The sequence below is a fragment of the Chaetodon auriga genome, chromosome 10 (assembly GCF_051107435.1).
Source record: "Chaetodon auriga isolate fChaAug3 chromosome 10, fChaAug3.hap1, whole genome shotgun sequence".
NCBI lineage: Eukaryota > Metazoa > Chordata > Actinopteri > Chaetodontiformes > Chaetodontidae > Chaetodon > Chaetodon auriga.
In genome coordinates this window covers 24,387,773-24,405,246 of record NC_135083.1, presented here as the reverse complement: position 1 = coordinate 24,405,246, position 17,474 = coordinate 24,387,773, and the positions used below count along the sequence as shown (strand labels likewise).

Below are 17,474 nucleotides of genomic sequence, written 5' to 3'. Positions count from 1 at the left end.
AAGAAGGTCATACTGCTCATCCCAGTATTAAGGAAAGCCTGTTTATAACTAGGATTGTATCAGCTGCATTGCATATTCTATGTTGTGGGGTTACAAATTAGTAGGCAGACATGCTTAATGGTTAGAGTAGCTTTTAGGGTTTTGTGGTAAAGGAGACTCTCCTTTGACTTTGTCTTGCCAGTGTGACTCTCATGGAAAAATAGTGAAGATCACGGATCTAACTGGTGGGAGTATTTTAGATAGACCTAACAATGTGATACTTTGTAAACTCTGCAAATTTGAAATGGCTTATCACAGCAGTACGACTGTTACGCACCAACGATTGAAGCAAAAGCATCCTGGAGCTCTTTGTCCAGATTGCAGCAACATCAACAAGCCCCCACCCAGGCATGCTATATTTGGATTATTAACACAGGGAACATGTTTCTACTGGAAGATATCATTGGAAGGCACACCAGAGAACTCCGACCATATAGAACTTCTGGATTTACATGATATAAAGAGTAACATGGCAACACTCAAGGACGGAATTATTTTGTTAATTCTGAGAGCAGGGCAGAGAAAGTGACAGCAGGCTACTTTCAAAATGTAATCTATTACATATACTTTAATTTGAAGTAATCTGACTTTACAATATTACCGTCTGTGTAGAGTAATGCATTACTGATTATACTACTTCATTCATTACTTTCATCAAAATAACTGCAGAAGTACAGCTAGCATTATGTTTGGCTTTATATTACAGTTACATTATAGTGTGTAATAATGATGTTATCTACTATAGCCTTGGCATAACCTGGTCTCTATGGCAATGTTAGATTGGTTGGTTTTGACAGGAATTATGCTGACAGTCTTGATCTGACTCGTTTTTCTTACTTGCACATCTCACGCAACAGGTTCGCTCTCATTTTAATGTATGCAGTTCTGTCTGCACCAGTCCCATGCAGGTTTGTGTTGCAGCTGTGTCTCACCAGTTTAACCACAAACTCAAGCCTTTATTTACCTTTATTTTTTCAATATATGTGTGAACATGCAGTTGATGCCCAATAAAAGGCAATGAATACATGTATTTATGTCCTTTTTGGCAACCTAGGCAGAGCAGACAGAGACAGCCACACACACACACACACACACACACACACACACACACTCACACAGACCTCTTTTGCACCAAGTTTGCTGAAAGCTGGAGCTATAGTGATGGCCCACATTTCCCATCATGCTGTGCTGGACTGAGTAGTTAAGAAATTTGCTATTAGTTTATAACATTGCTGTTTGCACCATAGTGTTCAGAACATGTAGTTCATAATGGAAATTCTTATTTGTGTCCTGGTTTCTATTTTTAACCATTTCTATATTTGACTAGAGTGTGTGTGAGTTTGTTTTGGGTATCAGTAAACAACACTGATCTGGTCAGTGCTTTCCTGCCAGGAGTAACACTTACGTGATATTGTAACTATAATAACATTACTGAAATTGTATTATGCCATCTATGAGTGTGAGAATGACTTAAACTAACGTTAAGGACTGTTGTTACTGTCTGTAAATCGTTTCAGTTAATTTCCTCGCACCACACTGATGCAAAATGCATTTGCAGTGATTATCTTAACTTCATATTACTCTAGTGATGAAATATATCCATGTTATAAACATTTCAAGTTTAAAGTCCAGTGCTTAAGTAAAACTGCTGTTCCTCCAGTTCAGGGAAAATGCTGCTGTGGCAGTAATTACATTTATCTATGTGTCACAGCAATCCTTTTGATTTTGAGGAAAATTTGAAAATGAAAAAGGTTTTTCATAGTTGTATGTGGTGTAAATGTATATTGTTATATTAACTGAGTAAAAAAAATCAGAATAACTGATAAATTAGTCATTTGATAAATTGACTCAACAAAAAAAGTAAAAACTAAAAAGTAATCGTTAGGTGCAGACTACGTTTTACCCAGAGCCATGTCGGCTGGTTATACTTAATGAGGTGTTAGCTACGTAATGCTTTGATAACCGCACGCACTCAGTGTGAAGTGTGAAGTAATTTTGATGACTGGTTGGCTGATGATATTGACAAAGCTGTAAAGATATACCAGAGGCCGAACAGGTAGATTTTGAGTGGGCAATGCACTCATCAAAGGGAAAACCAGAAAATGTTTTCTCCATAACAAAGTTGTATTTTTGTACAGCGTCAGTAAAGCATCAAAATACAAGCAAGCCTTTCCTTGGACACAAAATTAGCAGGATGAGTGCAGGATGAGACATCAACATCATTTTCTTTTTTCTCAGAAGTGACCAACTCTAAAGAATACCTACGAAATGTATTTTTTGTCATTTTTGGGTCAGATACAGGCGTATAGGTGACTATCACGGCAATATATGTCATAAAAAACATCTACTAGGATTTCATGGGAACTTTAGCATATTATTTTGTCTATTGGAAATGAACAAACTACTACTGAAACAAATAGCAGGTATTTGTCTGTTATCACCTGATTTAGACACTCCAGTCACAAGTTCTTAAACACGAATGCTAGTGAGTGCACAGATACTTATAAACCCTGCATAAAAGTTGATAAAATGATGAATTATTCAGAGATACAAAGATTGCATATATGTATATGTATATATATGTAAAGGAGGGCCACAATGAAATTTGAGATTTTCAAGTTTATGTGGAACTGATTTGAAAGAAAAAGCTTGCAGCAGTATTCCAGATCAAACTACTGAAAGCTGTGAATCTACAAATGACATTTGGAAAAAAAAATGGACATCAGTTAGTATTCTGCGTTTAAATGTTCCTTGTTTGTCATGTGTTGATACAAGTGTTAGTATTGTGTAAGTGCACGTGGAGCTCGTACATCAGTTGATCATAGCTGTAGTCTGATGGTGATGGGTTTACTGTACAAACACAACAGAAGTAAATGAACAGAGGGGTTTTATACATGTGGAGTGGGAACACAGAAACCTCAGCCTGATTGACACATAATGAGGAACATGCAGTCGCGTGTGAAGTGCTGCATAGAGACATGCAAGGAAGATCCTAATGCACATGCCGGTTGCTCCTTTGACATAAACAGAGACATGTGAGATGTTGATTAATTGGCTGGTAGAAAATCACTAACCATACTCATTGGCTGAGAAAAGATAAGGAACCCACTTGATGATGTACTGTAGAAGATTCAGGGAAATGAAGAGATTTGTTGCCTTAAATGATGGTTCAGTCCACATACCTCCTCTGAGTACTAACTCACTAATCGTATTAATGTACACTGCCCTGCAAAGGAGAGAACGGTAACTACAGAGAGGGTGAAGTTGAGAAAAAGAAAAAAGTTTTTAGGATAGGCCCACCCATCCAGGAATTAGGCCGTCTCAGCAGCATTATTGTCGCTACATATATATATATATATATATATATTTTAATTGTTAATGTTAACGACAATTCCATTTAGTTGCTTTAAAGAGTGCAGCGTCAAGGTCTTGGTGTTGTGCATGCTGTCTCACTGTCATACTGTTTGGGGCACTTGAAGAAGTTTTGTGCTTTTGGCTGAACCACAGTGGTTCAGATCAGTCAGCATCCTATGAAGAACTCCTGGCAGCTATGGGTGGGCATAGTTTAGGTGTGTCAAGAATGAGAGAAGCTACTGTTTAAAAAAAACAACAAAGAGGTTTGTGTAGATTCTGCGATAGCATCAGTTATCAGTTCATCTGATTGGTTGAAGTTAGCCTGTGATCGATGGTGATATATGGTTCATCCAATCACTTGCTCAGAATTTTTTTTGAACTGCCTGCTCTTTTCCAGTTTCCATGGATGACTTACCAGATGGCTCTGTGTAATAAACCATCTGGTGTGTCAGGTTAGGAAATGTTTACTAAATTCTAATTCTAATAGTTCTTTAATTAGTTCATTAGTTGGTAGACTTGTTTCCTGAAATTAGAATTCTAAAACTAAATAACAGTATTAGTACAATAAAATTAAGTTGAAAGACAATATATGTTACTGTCCCAGTACAAAATTTGCTTTGTACTTGTGTGGAGAATTTCAGCAATAAACATTATTTACATCATAAGACAAATTATATTAAAAGAGTTGGCGTGTCAAACATAACATCACTGCTTGAGCTGATGTAGGTGGACAAACTAAATGATTAATAACACTGATGTCGGTTATATATATCTATTGAAACTGAAGAAATGTGCTGCACAATATATGGTGGAATTTTTGAGTATGGTGTGGGTGAAGAGTAACTGAAACAGTTTAATTGACAATAGAGTTATAATGTCATGTATACATAATGCAAGCATAATATTATTGCACAGGTCAGTATGAGTCATATGGGCTTTGTTGGGCCTGAGTGCATCCACGTGTTAAGTCACTGCTCCAAATGGTCTATCATGGTGTGTCCTTTGTTTTCAAGCTCTATTTGGTTTATTTCTATAACTTGATGGTGTGGATTCGCTTCAGTGTATTGTATCTGCCTGTCTGTGTGCCAGCCTTTGTGAGTGTATTTGAGCCTGCTGGCTTGGGGGGAGGGTGTGTACATGATGTTGCATTCGGCGTGACCAGAACTCTGTGTGTTGTATGTGCTGTTGTGTGCAGAGGAGAGAGGCAGTGCGACACGGCATGGTTCAGGCCAGGAATGTGCGACGTGGGTAGGCTGTACAATAGAGCTGGGCTCCCTGAGGGTGGTCAATGGGACGGGTGTCAGCCCCTGCACCCTCCCCACTGGGTGATGACCACCACACAACGCTACAGCTGTCAGGTCCTCTTAACCACATACATTATGAGAACAAACACACATGTATGCACATGTACACACTGAGACATATGAGCACACAGGAGCACATGCGCTAAAGTGTATCGTGTGTAGAAGAAATGACATGAACACACTCATAACTCTCATATGGACATGTTTTAGCCACATCTACCAACCTGTGGATACATGTTTGTGTATTTCTATGTAAAACTGTAGATATAAACATCTGCAAAAACAATCAAAGTTGTCTTTCTTAACTCATCGACTTCTTACACAGAAATTATGCCGTTACATTTGGAGTTGTGTATGTATGTGCAGACCTCATGCATGTGTGCATTCTGTCACATACGTATGGCCACATGTGTTTACAGTACTTATATGCACTCTCAGTTCATGTGACCGACGGCTAACATTGAGATCTGTCTGCTCAACCTTGGACTTAGCTGGTGTGTTCGCTAGCAGGGGTCACAGAGGTCACTAAGGGTAAATAAGGGAATGCAGAGATGACAGGGAGAGAGGGAGTTCAGCGATCTCATAGGAGCAAAAGTTACTATAGTTTGTGGTTTTTTATGATAAACAAGTGCAGGTCAGTAGCTGCTTTGCAGTTTTCGATTATGGTATCCTTTTTTCACTTCAGAGTTGTTGGCCATTTTCAACTGTTGTCAAGAATTTGTTGAGTTCAGGTAATCCTGGTTCTAGGAAGAAGCCTGATTGTGTGTGGCGTAAACACTCCCCCTCCCCAACCCTCCTCCACCCGCCACTTTTTTTACCCTGGGGGTTGAGTGTGTGTGTGTGTGTGTGTGTGTGTGTGTGTGTGTGTGTGTGTGTGTGTGTGTGTGTGTGTGTGTGTGTTTTCCTAAGGATTACAGGAGTCTTATCCAGTTTCATAACAAGTACATACATGTACACACATTAACACACACACAAAGCTGTCTTTGTGCACTATGCTGTCATCTGAAGACACACATGATGAGGGATGAGGCTGTGTAATTACATTCAGTCTTCACATATGGTTGTACAAATAAAGGTATTGTGGTGTGACTGATTGAGAATCATCATTCACAGAACAGTTTTTTGCTAATCCTTTGCTGTTGTCTGCCATGTCAGACAGACTTGTCATTCAGCTCCCCCTAGTGAGCGCAGAGGAAACTTGATTTTGAAGTGGAATATGGACATGTGTTTCAAGTCAAGCCTGTTGAATTAAAGGCTTGAGAGGTTTCATTTTTGACTTGCTTGGGTTTTGACAGTTTGAATATTGTCTACATTAATGCATTTTGTTACAATTTTGTCAAATCTTAAAAATAAAAACAATGCAGTCACTTTTTGTCTACTCACCTTTATGTCTCTCATGTTTGCTTGCTTCTTGCAGAACAGTAAAAATGCAAAGCAGTGTTTCCCACTCACCGCCAACCATAGCTGTTGGGACTGGGTGAGGAGGACAGAACAAGAGAGTAAAGGAGAGGAGCGAATGAAGCAGAGAGTGAGAGAAGGAAAGTGCAGAGACAAAAGAAGAACGAATAGGATTTTAACAGGTAAAAAGGAGACTTTATGAGAAAAATATGTTCAATGTTGCCAAAAGCTTGGAAACAGTTAGCTTCAAAGCATGTACCTTTTATCTCACCACAGATTTTGGATTACTTTGATGTTTCCACTGGATCATTGGCCCTTCCTGTGAGCTTCATTTTCGATAACCCCCCCCCACACACACACAACTTCCACGGTGAGCCTGCAAGGCAGGAGAGCCATAAGTGAATTTTCATGGCAGCGGCACTTTAGGGCTGCCATGGCAGCTGCTGCCGCCGATGCCTCACACCGTATTACCGCACTGACGCCGGAGGAAGAGGGACGACGGACTGCCACCAGGCTGTTTGGTAGCGCCGCCCCACTGCCACGGACAGAGAGAGAGAGAGAGCAAGAGAGGGGGAAAGAGAAAGAGAGGGAGAGGGAAGAAGAAGAGGTAGGGAGAGCAAGTGGGAACGAGTGTTTGGTTTGCGGAGACCTGTTCACCTCACAGGAGAAGCTCCGGCTCCACGCCTTGAGTCACACAGGAGAGAAACCCTTCCACTGCTCACAGCCACACTGTCCCAAGGCCTTCAGCTCTAAATACAAACTCTTCAGGTACTGCACGTTAATCCCATCACTCAGTTCACATTCTTTTAATTACAGTATGCAGCATGGCTTCTTTAGTTTTCTCAGAATCCCCAGTGAGCCACCTCAGAAAGGATAGAGTTGTTACTTTTATTAACTATGTATGAACCTGATAAAGTACTTAATCTTCAGAAAACAATAACGTAACCAATAAAGAAGCTATAAACAATATTACTATGATAACAATGAATCACATGAGTACTTGTATGTAAAAGGCGTCACTGATAATAATAAACTCCCAAAGCATAATCACTGGATGCTGCAGTTCCACCTAGCTCTACGAAGAGTTTTAGCATCTTTTAGCTTATTGTTTTGATTTCATGGTCTGCAACATTTCTGCTTTGGGACACCACTCTCATTAGCAGGCAGTTGTTAGAGTTAAAAGAAGAATAAATATTAGACTTACATTCATGTGGTCGGCCGACTCCATTTCAGTGTTAATGTGTTTCTGTAATTGCTGGATGTGTGAATAAGCAGCTGTTGGCTAGCACCTTCTATAAAATTTCTATGTAGTGTTTCCAGCTTGGTTGCCCTTAGTGGCCAAAAAAACCCCCCCAAAACAATCAGTGCAGATTTTAATGGCTCAAGTCTCAAATTCATCAACATACTAAGATGTTTGGAATCTGGTGAATCACAGGAAGTGGTTCCAAAACCCATTTTAGGCCTTGACTGCAAACCGCTGTGACTCATTTATGTATATATGGACACCAGGGATTTGACTGAAAGGAATTCATGCCTCACTTTAGCATGCGCACTACTGGCAGCCTGCATAACATGACAATAAGACAATAAATGCGTAACTCCTCCTGAAACACCCCTACCATTTACAATCTCTCTTTTTCTTGTGTTCCTCTGCAGGCATATGGCCACACACTCTCCACAGAAGACCCATCAGTGCTCATTCTGTGAGAAAATGTTTCACCGAAAAGACCACCTGAAGAACCACCTGCAGACCCATGACCCCAACAAGGAGGCCTTTAAGTGTGAGGAGTGTGGGAAGCACTACAACACCAAGCTGGGATATAAGCGCCATGTGGCCATGCACTCTGCCACAGCAGGGGATCTCACCTGTAAAGTGTGCATGCAGACCTACGAGAGCACGCCTGTGCTTTTGGAGCACCTCAAGAGCCACTCCGGGAAGTCTTCAGGTGGCACCAAGGAGAAAAAGCACCCATGTGACCACTGTGACCGTCGTTTCTACACACGGAAGGATGTGAGACGGCACATGGTGGTCCACACGGGCCGAAAGGACTTCCTGTGCCAGTACTGTGCCCAGCGCTTTGGTAGAAAAGACCATCTGACACGCCATGTGAAGAAGAGCCACTCACAGGAGCTGCTGAAAATCAAGACGGAGCCTCCTGATATGCTAGGTCTTTTAGCTTCCGGGTCACCACCTTGCGCTGTGAAGGAGGAGCTCAGTCCCATGATGTGTGGCATGGGTCCCAACAAAGACCCCATGATGGGCAAGCCGTTCCCCAGTGGGCCCCCTTTTCAGATGGGAATGTACAACCCCCACCATCTCCAGGCCATGTCTAATTCTGGGGTGGGACACCCACACCCGTCCCTGATGCCCAGTTCCTTGTCTGCAGCTATGGGCATGGGCTGTCACATGGAATCACCTGGACCTCTTCACCCACACTCCCATCACCACCACCATCATCACCACCATCACCACCACCACCATTCCCCTCCGCTGCCCCCACACCACCAACCTCCGGCTCCCCAGCAGCAGCACCAGCCCCAGCCAGCCCCCAAATACCAGCTGGGATCTACCTCATACCTGCTGGATAAGCCCTTGAAAGTGGAGATGGAGAGCTTCCTCATGGATCTGCAGAGTGGCTCGCCAGGCCCGGTTCCCTCTGCAGAGCCCCACATTGCTGCCTCGCCCCCTAAGGATGGACTGGAGTCCACCTCGGGCCTGGAGGAGGAGCTTTGTGGGGATCCCCTCCTGTCCAAGAGCCCCGCGGTGATCGCTGAGTCTCTGTGTGCTGCTAACATGGACTTCTCCCACCTGCTGGGGTTTCTGCCCCTCAACCTGCCTCCCTACAGCACTCCCATGAGTACGGGAGGGCTGGTAATGGGCTACACCTCATCTGCAACCTCCTCTTCTTCTTCCATCTCCTCTTCCTCATCTCTGCACGCTGCCGAGCCCCATGCTGCAGCAGTTGCCGCGGCAGCTGCTGCCGTTGCCACAGCACCTCTTACCTCTTTGCAACCGCAACCTCAGGAGCAGCAGAGCTCCAGTGGGGGTCTGGGCCTCGGACCCCTGCACCCCCTCCCATCAGTGTTCAGCTCCAGCCTTAGTACCACCACACTGCCTCGCTTCCACCAGGCCTTCCAGTGAGAGAGCCAGCCCTCGGTCCAGCCCTGCCCAGCCAAGATGGCCTCCACACCATCCTCAGCTCAGTTCAGCTCTGCATGGATATTTCTGGCTGTGGTTTACAGGGCGTGATCACAATGTTGGAGAATTAGAATAAATCAATAAAAACACAAATGAACACTTAGAAGCCTTAAATGAAAGCGCACAAAAGCTTTTTATTGAGCCTTAAAAGGAAGTTAAACCCCTTTGAACAAAAAGGAAAAGGTGAGAAAAGAAGTTGAAGCGGCTTTTTATTTGGGCCTTTTTCGCCTGTCCTATAGCTATAACAATGTATTAACCCATCTTCTTTTTATTTCCAGTTACTTCCCCTTTTATCCCCCTTCCATCCCTTATTTAGTAGAATAGAGGGCAGGATCAGTAGGCTAAAAGGCGTGGTACTGCTTACTTTCTAAAGTAATAATATTAAAAAAAAAAATCAAAGATTATTTTTAGTGATTATCTGTCTTGTTGTGACCCAGAAAAAATATAGTTTGAAGTGGATATTTTGTTTTACTTTATTTTTCTTTTCCAAATGTAAGAACATGGTAGAATGTGTCTCATCTTGAGTTTTGAACCACCTAATAACCTAAACTGTCATGATCAGTATGAAGAGGAGAGAGATCAGTGAAGGAAAGAAGACATGTAGACGTAGACAGTGAGTCAATGATTGAACCTGAGCTTCCTCTAGATAGCTAGGCTAGAGCCACAAAAGCAGCCCTGTCTCTAAAAAAAAAAGTGCTCTTCCAACAAGAAAAACAATTCGCTAAATGTCCCTATTATTTCCTTTTAACTGTAACTGATGTGCTCCTGATGTGAGTCTCACTAAATGAAAAACAGACTGTTATCATATGATAGATAAGTGTAAGCTGCCAAACACAAAGACCCACATGGCCACATATTTTTAAAAGAAAAAAGAAAGAAATGTGAAAGTGTGTGAGTTGGTTAAAAATGATGTAATATTTTCACTATTCCTCAAGAGAAGCACTTTTTTTTTTTCTTCTTTTTTTTTTAGCAGAACGCACTTCATCTCTAGGAATCTCCTTGGGAAACCTCTTGTCTTGAGTAGACTTTCTCCTCACTTTCCTTCCTTCACGTATCTTCCTTCTAACAGTTAAAAGTTCCAATGATAAGTATAATTGCAGCTGTGTCTTGGCTTCTCAACATACCTAAAATATATATTTTTGGAATAAAGTACCAACACATCTTAAGGCAGTCTTTTAAAAAGATGCATCATCATCATGGTAATGATGAACCCTGACATATGTGAATGGCAAAACACAAAAAGAATTACAGTGACAGATGAGGAAAAATGTGTTAAAGAATGTTATTGCAGTGTACGAAATATCTCAAAAATGAATATTATTATTGCTTTTATCTCAGTAAGGTGTATTTTAGGTAGACGTATTAAAATTAAGTGATGATGTTTTTGATGTCTGGCAGGTTTACATTTGTGTGTATCTTGCATTATTGATCAAACAAATGGATGAAGTATTAGCTTTTTCCCTTAAGCTTTCTCTGTCATATCCAATCTTTACCTTTACATGTACTTGAGTTAGTATAGCAGAATCATAACTGTGGATGGGAAATATCTATAGAAGGCTGTTAGTGGCTTAATAATCAATTAAGATTTGAACTAGATAGACTGTGTCATAGGGATGCTGAAATGGATGGCCTTTGAATCTACTGTATGATCTTTAGGTCTGTATCCAGTCGAATATGTAACCCCTGCGCTGTGATGAAATCCCAGCCAGTTTCCTCCGAGCTCAGTGGTTTTTGATGTCTTGGAGTGTAGATCCTTTCAAACCTGTCACCACCAGCCTATAAAAACCTGAGCCCAAAGTTAACCTAAGCCTCAAAGTGAAATAGGTGCTCTTAATCTAGTGTTCTGTCTATGGCATGACCACCACAAGTGCCATGTCCATAACTATCCATAACTTTGTCCGTAAATGTGGCCCCAGTCATAAAAGAAGACCTGCCACAGGTGATCCCTAACACCAATAAATGTTGAGTGAAAATGAACACACACACAGAGAAAAACAACAGGAAAATCATAGCACATAGAAAATAAAATACATATTGCTGCTTTTAGCTACAGTTGCTGATGGACGACAACTGTAGACCACTAGAACATTTCAATTTTTTTGCAAGATGGACAGTGAGCTGAAAACATGCACAGACCGAACCGACTTAGTGTTCATCATCCCCGGGCCCCATCCCCTCTGTGCCCCTCCTCCTCCTCTTTCTGCTGCTTTGTAGAGTCAAAGGAAAAGGGTCTGAAAATACAGCAATATCCAGAAGAACTCAGTCACCGAATTCCTGGCTTTGACATTCAAAGCACAGGGGGACACATGACTGACTGCATAACTTGGGGTATTGCTCATAGTCATGTATTTGTTTTGTTTGTTGTCATATGATATATTATTTTCTGTTTGTATAAAACAGGACCTCGAGAAACAACACAACACATCACCTCATTTTTATTTGTTTTATTTTTCTTACCAAAACCTGGGGAGAAGAAACTACATTTTTGCACAATTGCTTGTTACAAAATGCTATAAGTGTTATCCAGTTTTTGATACTGTAGGATATGAAATCCCAACGATGAGCACCTGATTGCCCCTGAGTGGTAGACAGGTAATTATTCCCCTTGGAAGGTAGAAGCATCTGAAAATTCAGAATCCGAAAGCTCTGATGCAGGAAAAGCTTCTCCACAGTCTGCTGTTTGATTACAACTTCACAGCCAAAATCCTAGATTTTATAATCCAAGTTCTGAACTAAATTGCAATTTGTTTTACACTTATTATTATTACTCCTCTTATTATTATTAGTCTCCCCCCTGGAAGCTCATTATTATAATAATGACTCTTTAAAATGATCAAACTTTTTACTGATCCTAAATAAATTAGCTGTCGGCACCTTTCTGAGAATTTACGTGATACGTATATTTACAAAAGGCAAGATTCAAATTTGATCTTTATTATGAGCTGAAAAAAAGGTGGTTTTTAAGAAAAACCCTTTTGGCTTAAGCCAAATTTGTAGCAATCAAATTGATCATCTATATTTTTGTAACAAATATCCATTAAGTTTAAAAAAAAAAAAAAGTTATGGAAAAGCTTTTGGCAGGTATTAAGTTTGTCCTCCCTGGGTTTCTGTGAGCTAATCTGAATTCTAGCACTTTCAACCTTTAAAAAAAAAGAGTATTTTTCTTTTAAAATTTCAGCTTATATGTTCATATGTTTTTAATTTTGTATTGATCCTGTATGTATGTGCCATTAGTTTGATGTGTAGACTTTATCAACCTTTGTGTTTTTCTCTTCTCCAAAAAATAACAGTATTCTTGATAGACTTTCACTAATATCCCTCTACATACGAACCCCCTGCCCCATCTTCTTTGAAACCTTTTGTTTTGGGGTAAGCTTTGCCTTCTCTCTCAAATTTATCGCGTCAAACTCTATAGCCAAGTGCTTGAAGGGAACAGCAACAACATAGAGTATCTGTTACTCTGAGGCAGTGAGAAACAACACTGTTGTCAGTGAAGCGTCAAAGCCACAACCTGACCACAACCTGCCAGTGAAGGCTGTTGCAACAGACTCATTTTCACAGGCCATTTTTAGATCATGTAGCTAACAGAAATTAAGCCAGGGGTGACCCCAGAATATAGCACTTAGAGCTTTCAGCCATGGTCACTAAACAGGCTGTCCCTGCCAAGAAGGAGCTGCTTCATGCTGATAATGACTCCTGTGAATTCTGCCATGGTGCTGCAAGAATGACAGCTTCTGTTTTCCATTGCAGAGAGGGTAATTGACTCAAATGTCGTTTTCCCATAACCTGTCGATGTTAAACATTAAAGTTGGTGAAAAAAGGATTTTGTTTTCGATATTTTAAGACAGAAGTGAAAAAGTGTTGGTTGCTGAATGTGGAACTTTCACTTGCTGTGAAACACTGACAACAACAGATCTCACGCCCGTTGTAACCCTTGAGCTCACACTGGTGGTTTTTCAGAGGTGTTTCCAGAGCAGTTCACCCAGAACTGGGTCACTCATTTTTCATAGAGGTATCATCCTGTTGCTGGACTTAAACCTCCATCTGTATGGAGGCCCATTTCTACTTAGAAAAGAAAAAAATCGAAAAAAATCACAGAAATTTCTGCAAAATAAAAATACTCATGGTTAATCACAAAAGTTGACTAAGTCAAAATTAGAAGCTATGAAGTCAGAATTTGACCTTCTATCTAATAATTCTGACTTATGAAGTCAAACTGATTTACTGTTTCATAATTTTGAGTTGCGAAGTCAAAGTAGACCACTTCGTTACTTCTAGTGTGTACTACAAAATGATACGTTGAAAATTTGATTTAATATCTCTTAATTCTGACTTACAACATCTTAATTTTGACTTATAAGATCAAAAGTATCAAATGAAATGTTTTAGTTACTACAGTATCACATAATGAGTGATTTACTTTTGCATGCTGTCATTCAACCTTTTCTGGTAAAAATGGGCTTCTGTAGTCAAGCTGACACAAAAAGCTGATATGAAATCAGACTAATATCAACTCTTCAGCTCTTATATGCAGAGAGACGTAAAATGGATCCTCTCCTCACCTCTGACAGCGGTGTTGTTCTGTTCCTTGGCTTGGCTGTAGCTCCATTACCTCGACCTGCACCTACTAGGGATGCACTTATCCTCACCTTTTTCCTCTTTACTACTAGGTGCAGAACACAACATTTTAAGGGAATTTGTTCATCAGTTTAAGCCTTAGAAAAACTGATTTGATTTAATAATGCTCTCTCTTTCTCTCCCTCTCTTTGTTTTTGCTTTTAGTAGGAAACTGGGTACTGTCTGATGCAGGCAACATCCACATGTAGTTTTATATATTTCTAGCTTAATGTAAGTCTTGCATTCCAACCTCTTTGTGTATCTTGTTTAGGGACATAGCCCATTTTATTTTTATCACTTGCTATTACAGCCACCTCTGGAACAAAAAGGGTGAAAAAAGGTGAAAGAAAATAGAACATTTGCATTCATTTCACTTACTATTTTATATAGCATGGAGTTTATCAACTACAGGGAGAATTATATAAATGATGTGCTTTGGAGAAAGAAACTAAACGAGAAGTCTTGCTTTTTGTTACATATCTCACATGCAATTAGTTGCTGCAATGTAAAAGTGACAGATTTGTATATTGGTTGATCCAAAGAGATGATGAACACAACAACAGAACTATTGACTTATTGTACAGTACAGTGTATCTTTGAGTTGTCATGTGTTATGTTGAAATGATTAAAAGACAAACCAGTGGTTTCATACCCTAGTTGCATCTCTTTTTTTTTTTTTTTTGACTTTGAAGAGTTTCTACTCTACTTGAAATCCACTACAAAAGAATTGTATCAAAATAAAAGTCATTATTCTAAATCATGGCCTAAGCTTTAAACAGCACTGTGACTACCATGGCTGACACTGTGGTCAGGTCCTCTGGGTTGTTTCCTGGGAATTTGAGGGCTTTAGAAATGTGGGTATAATTTTATAAAATAAAAAAAAACAACAACATTTCTTTAGGTTGATTCGAGCATTCTAAAGGCCCATTGGAATTTTACTCTTTGTTGTATGGGGAGGAGGAACATTTAGACCTTCAACCGACAATGACTTTTACACCTAAGACCTTAGTTGGAAATAAAATGGCAGCACTTTATTGTAATAGTCTCTAATTTCCAAACAAATCCAAGGGTATCTCCTGCAGAGAACAATGAAATCTGGTGATTATTGTAAATAAATTTTAAAAAAAAATTAAATTCTGAAACTGTTATTTCAGTTGGAGCTCAGTTGTGTTAAGTTTATAAATAGTTAGTTAATTTATTGGGATTTCTGTCAGCCAAAGACTTGCAACACTGTGTAATGCTCCTTTTAAAATGTATTACTTTTGTAAAAGTACAGTGTTTCAAACCCAAATTGGCTCTTTGTCAGGCACATAATTATTCACAAAACTAAAAGCCTGCAGCCTTCTGATCTCAGCTAAATGCTAACATCAACATGCTAACACGCTTGCAGTGGCAATCATTCTGATGTTTACCAGTTATCATATTATATACAATCACCATCTTCATTTTGTGTGTTAGCGTGCTAACATTTATTTTGTACTAAACACATGGTACAGCCGAGGCTGATGGGGGTTTTGCAGATATTTGGTCATAAACCAAAGACTTAGACTAGCATTTTTACCTGGTGGAGGATCATGACCATCATTACAATTCATCACGGGAACACGCATGACTGCAAAAAGAAAACCCAAAAAATGACTTTGATTCCTGACCTAAATGTATTTTTCCCCATGGCCAAGCTTACACTTTAGTAATATTAATCAGTTGTGTGTGTAAAACACTGACCAACTTTTTTTCCTGTAAACTCAGAACTGATATTGGCCACATAGACTCGGGAGCAATATGTGAGGTAGTAGGAAGAGCCTGCATCCTTTTCTTCCTTCCTCAAGTCCATCCATCCAACACATTCAGTTAACGAAATTTCTTTTTTAGTGGTGACGCATTATTCTATTTGTCCCTCTATAGGCACTCACCGCATGACAGGACATATGATTACAAATATGCTTAGGATGAGGCAGACTGGTAAGATGTATACTATATATTAGATACAGACATTTAAAATTATTTTATATAAATTTTAAAACTTCTATGCTTCTGACAATATTTCAAATTGATTTTGAATAAAGAAATACAGAAAGTGAAAAAGTGAATTATCTATCCATCCATCCAACTGAGCTCCTTACCCTTTCTGTAAGGGTAAGTCCAGCCACCGTATGGAGGAAAATCATTTCAACCACTGTGTCCTCATTCTTTGTTTTACTACCTGAAGGTGACGACCACAGGTGAGGGTTGGAGTGTAGATCAATAGGTGAATTCACAGTTTTGCTATCTGGCTCAGCTCCCCCTTCATGGCCTAGTACAATGCCAGAATTACTGCTGACACTGCACCGCTTGTCTATCTCATGCTCCATTTTACCCTCACAAGTGAACAAGACCCAGAGATACCTGTACGCCATTGCGTGGAGTAACTCACTCCCAATCCGGAGGGGGTAAACTAGAGAACCATGGCCTCAGACGTAGAGGTGCTGACTCTCATTCTGACTGCTTCACAGTCAACTGAAAACTGCCGCGGTGCCTGCTGAACATCACATTCTGATGAAGCCAACAGAACCACATCATCTACAAAGAGCAGAAACACAATTCTGAGGTCCCCCAGACTCTCTCCTCCCCTGGCTGCACTTCGAGATCCTGTATAGATCAGAAACAGAATCGAAGAGATGGGACAAACATGGTGGAGTCCAGGTCCCATTACCTGATACTCCTGCAACCCCCCTTTGTTTGCTTCGTTGACAATCAAAGCTGTACCCCTATTTGCTTCTTGGTACCTTTCTGTTGCTTCAGGAAACTGGGCCATGAAGTGAATCACCACACCAAAAATGGTTTAAAATCCCACAACATCTCAGGCTTATCTGGTGGCTTGTGCCCCACTGTGTGTCTACCCCTCATACTGGACCATGGTCTCGATTATGTCTCAGAGAGCTGCATGTGTATGCCTGCAAGCATAACTGAGTGTCAAGACTGCCATAATTATAGTACTATGGAGCTAACATATACTTACATCAACTGAGCAGACTGTGACACATAGGGGCCTACACTTATGGGATGCCAACTGTGCAATAAGTCAGGAATAGAAACTCTTTTTGCAGAATTTTCTTAGGAGGAACCTGGAGGGCTCATGAAAAGGTTCGAGAGGATTGAGACACCATAACACAGACTTTGTAATTTGATCATAGCTTTCCAGATACTGAATATTTCACACACGCAGAGGGACAAACCAGGATTTAACGCCTTGACAGACCCACATACACAACAGACATGTCATTCAAAGGCCAGTATCATCTTGTCCATGTCTTTCAAACTCCATTCCACAGCTTCAATTTGTAAAAGTGACATCTGTAAATGGTGCACCTGATGTTGAACAAGTCATTTGGTAGGTGAAGTACAGGCCACCTGCAACAATTCGAAATTTAGATTAGTTTACCATTTCAGCCTGAGTGGAGTTCAAACATCTGTTGAACAACACTGCCCCCGTGTGACAAAAGTGAGACATGCAGCAAGAACATCCACAGTCAGAACATTAAAGTGTCGAAATAAAATTGAATAACTTATTTCAGATAATTAAC

General features: G+C 40.4%; 1 protein-coding gene across 1 annotated transcript in view; it reads left to right on the top strand.

Moving 5' to 3' along the window:
* LOC143326492 (zinc finger protein PLAGL2-like) overlaps window positions 1-9,677 on the top strand; it is a 41,419-nt gene extending 31,742 nt beyond the window's left edge. The window contains exons 2-4 of the mRNA XM_076740058.1: window positions 6,115-6,277; window positions 6,372-6,863; window positions 7,752-9,677. Coding sequence (XP_076596173.1) covers window positions 6,529-6,863; window positions 7,752-9,237 — 1,821 coding nt within the window. The 5' untranslated portion in view covers window positions 6,115-6,277; window positions 6,372-6,528 and the 3' untranslated portion in view covers window positions 9,238-9,677. The remainder of the gene's footprint in view (window positions 1-6,114; window positions 6,278-6,371; window positions 6,864-7,751) is intronic.
* The last annotated feature ends 7,797 nt before the right edge of the window (window positions 9,678-17,474 follow it).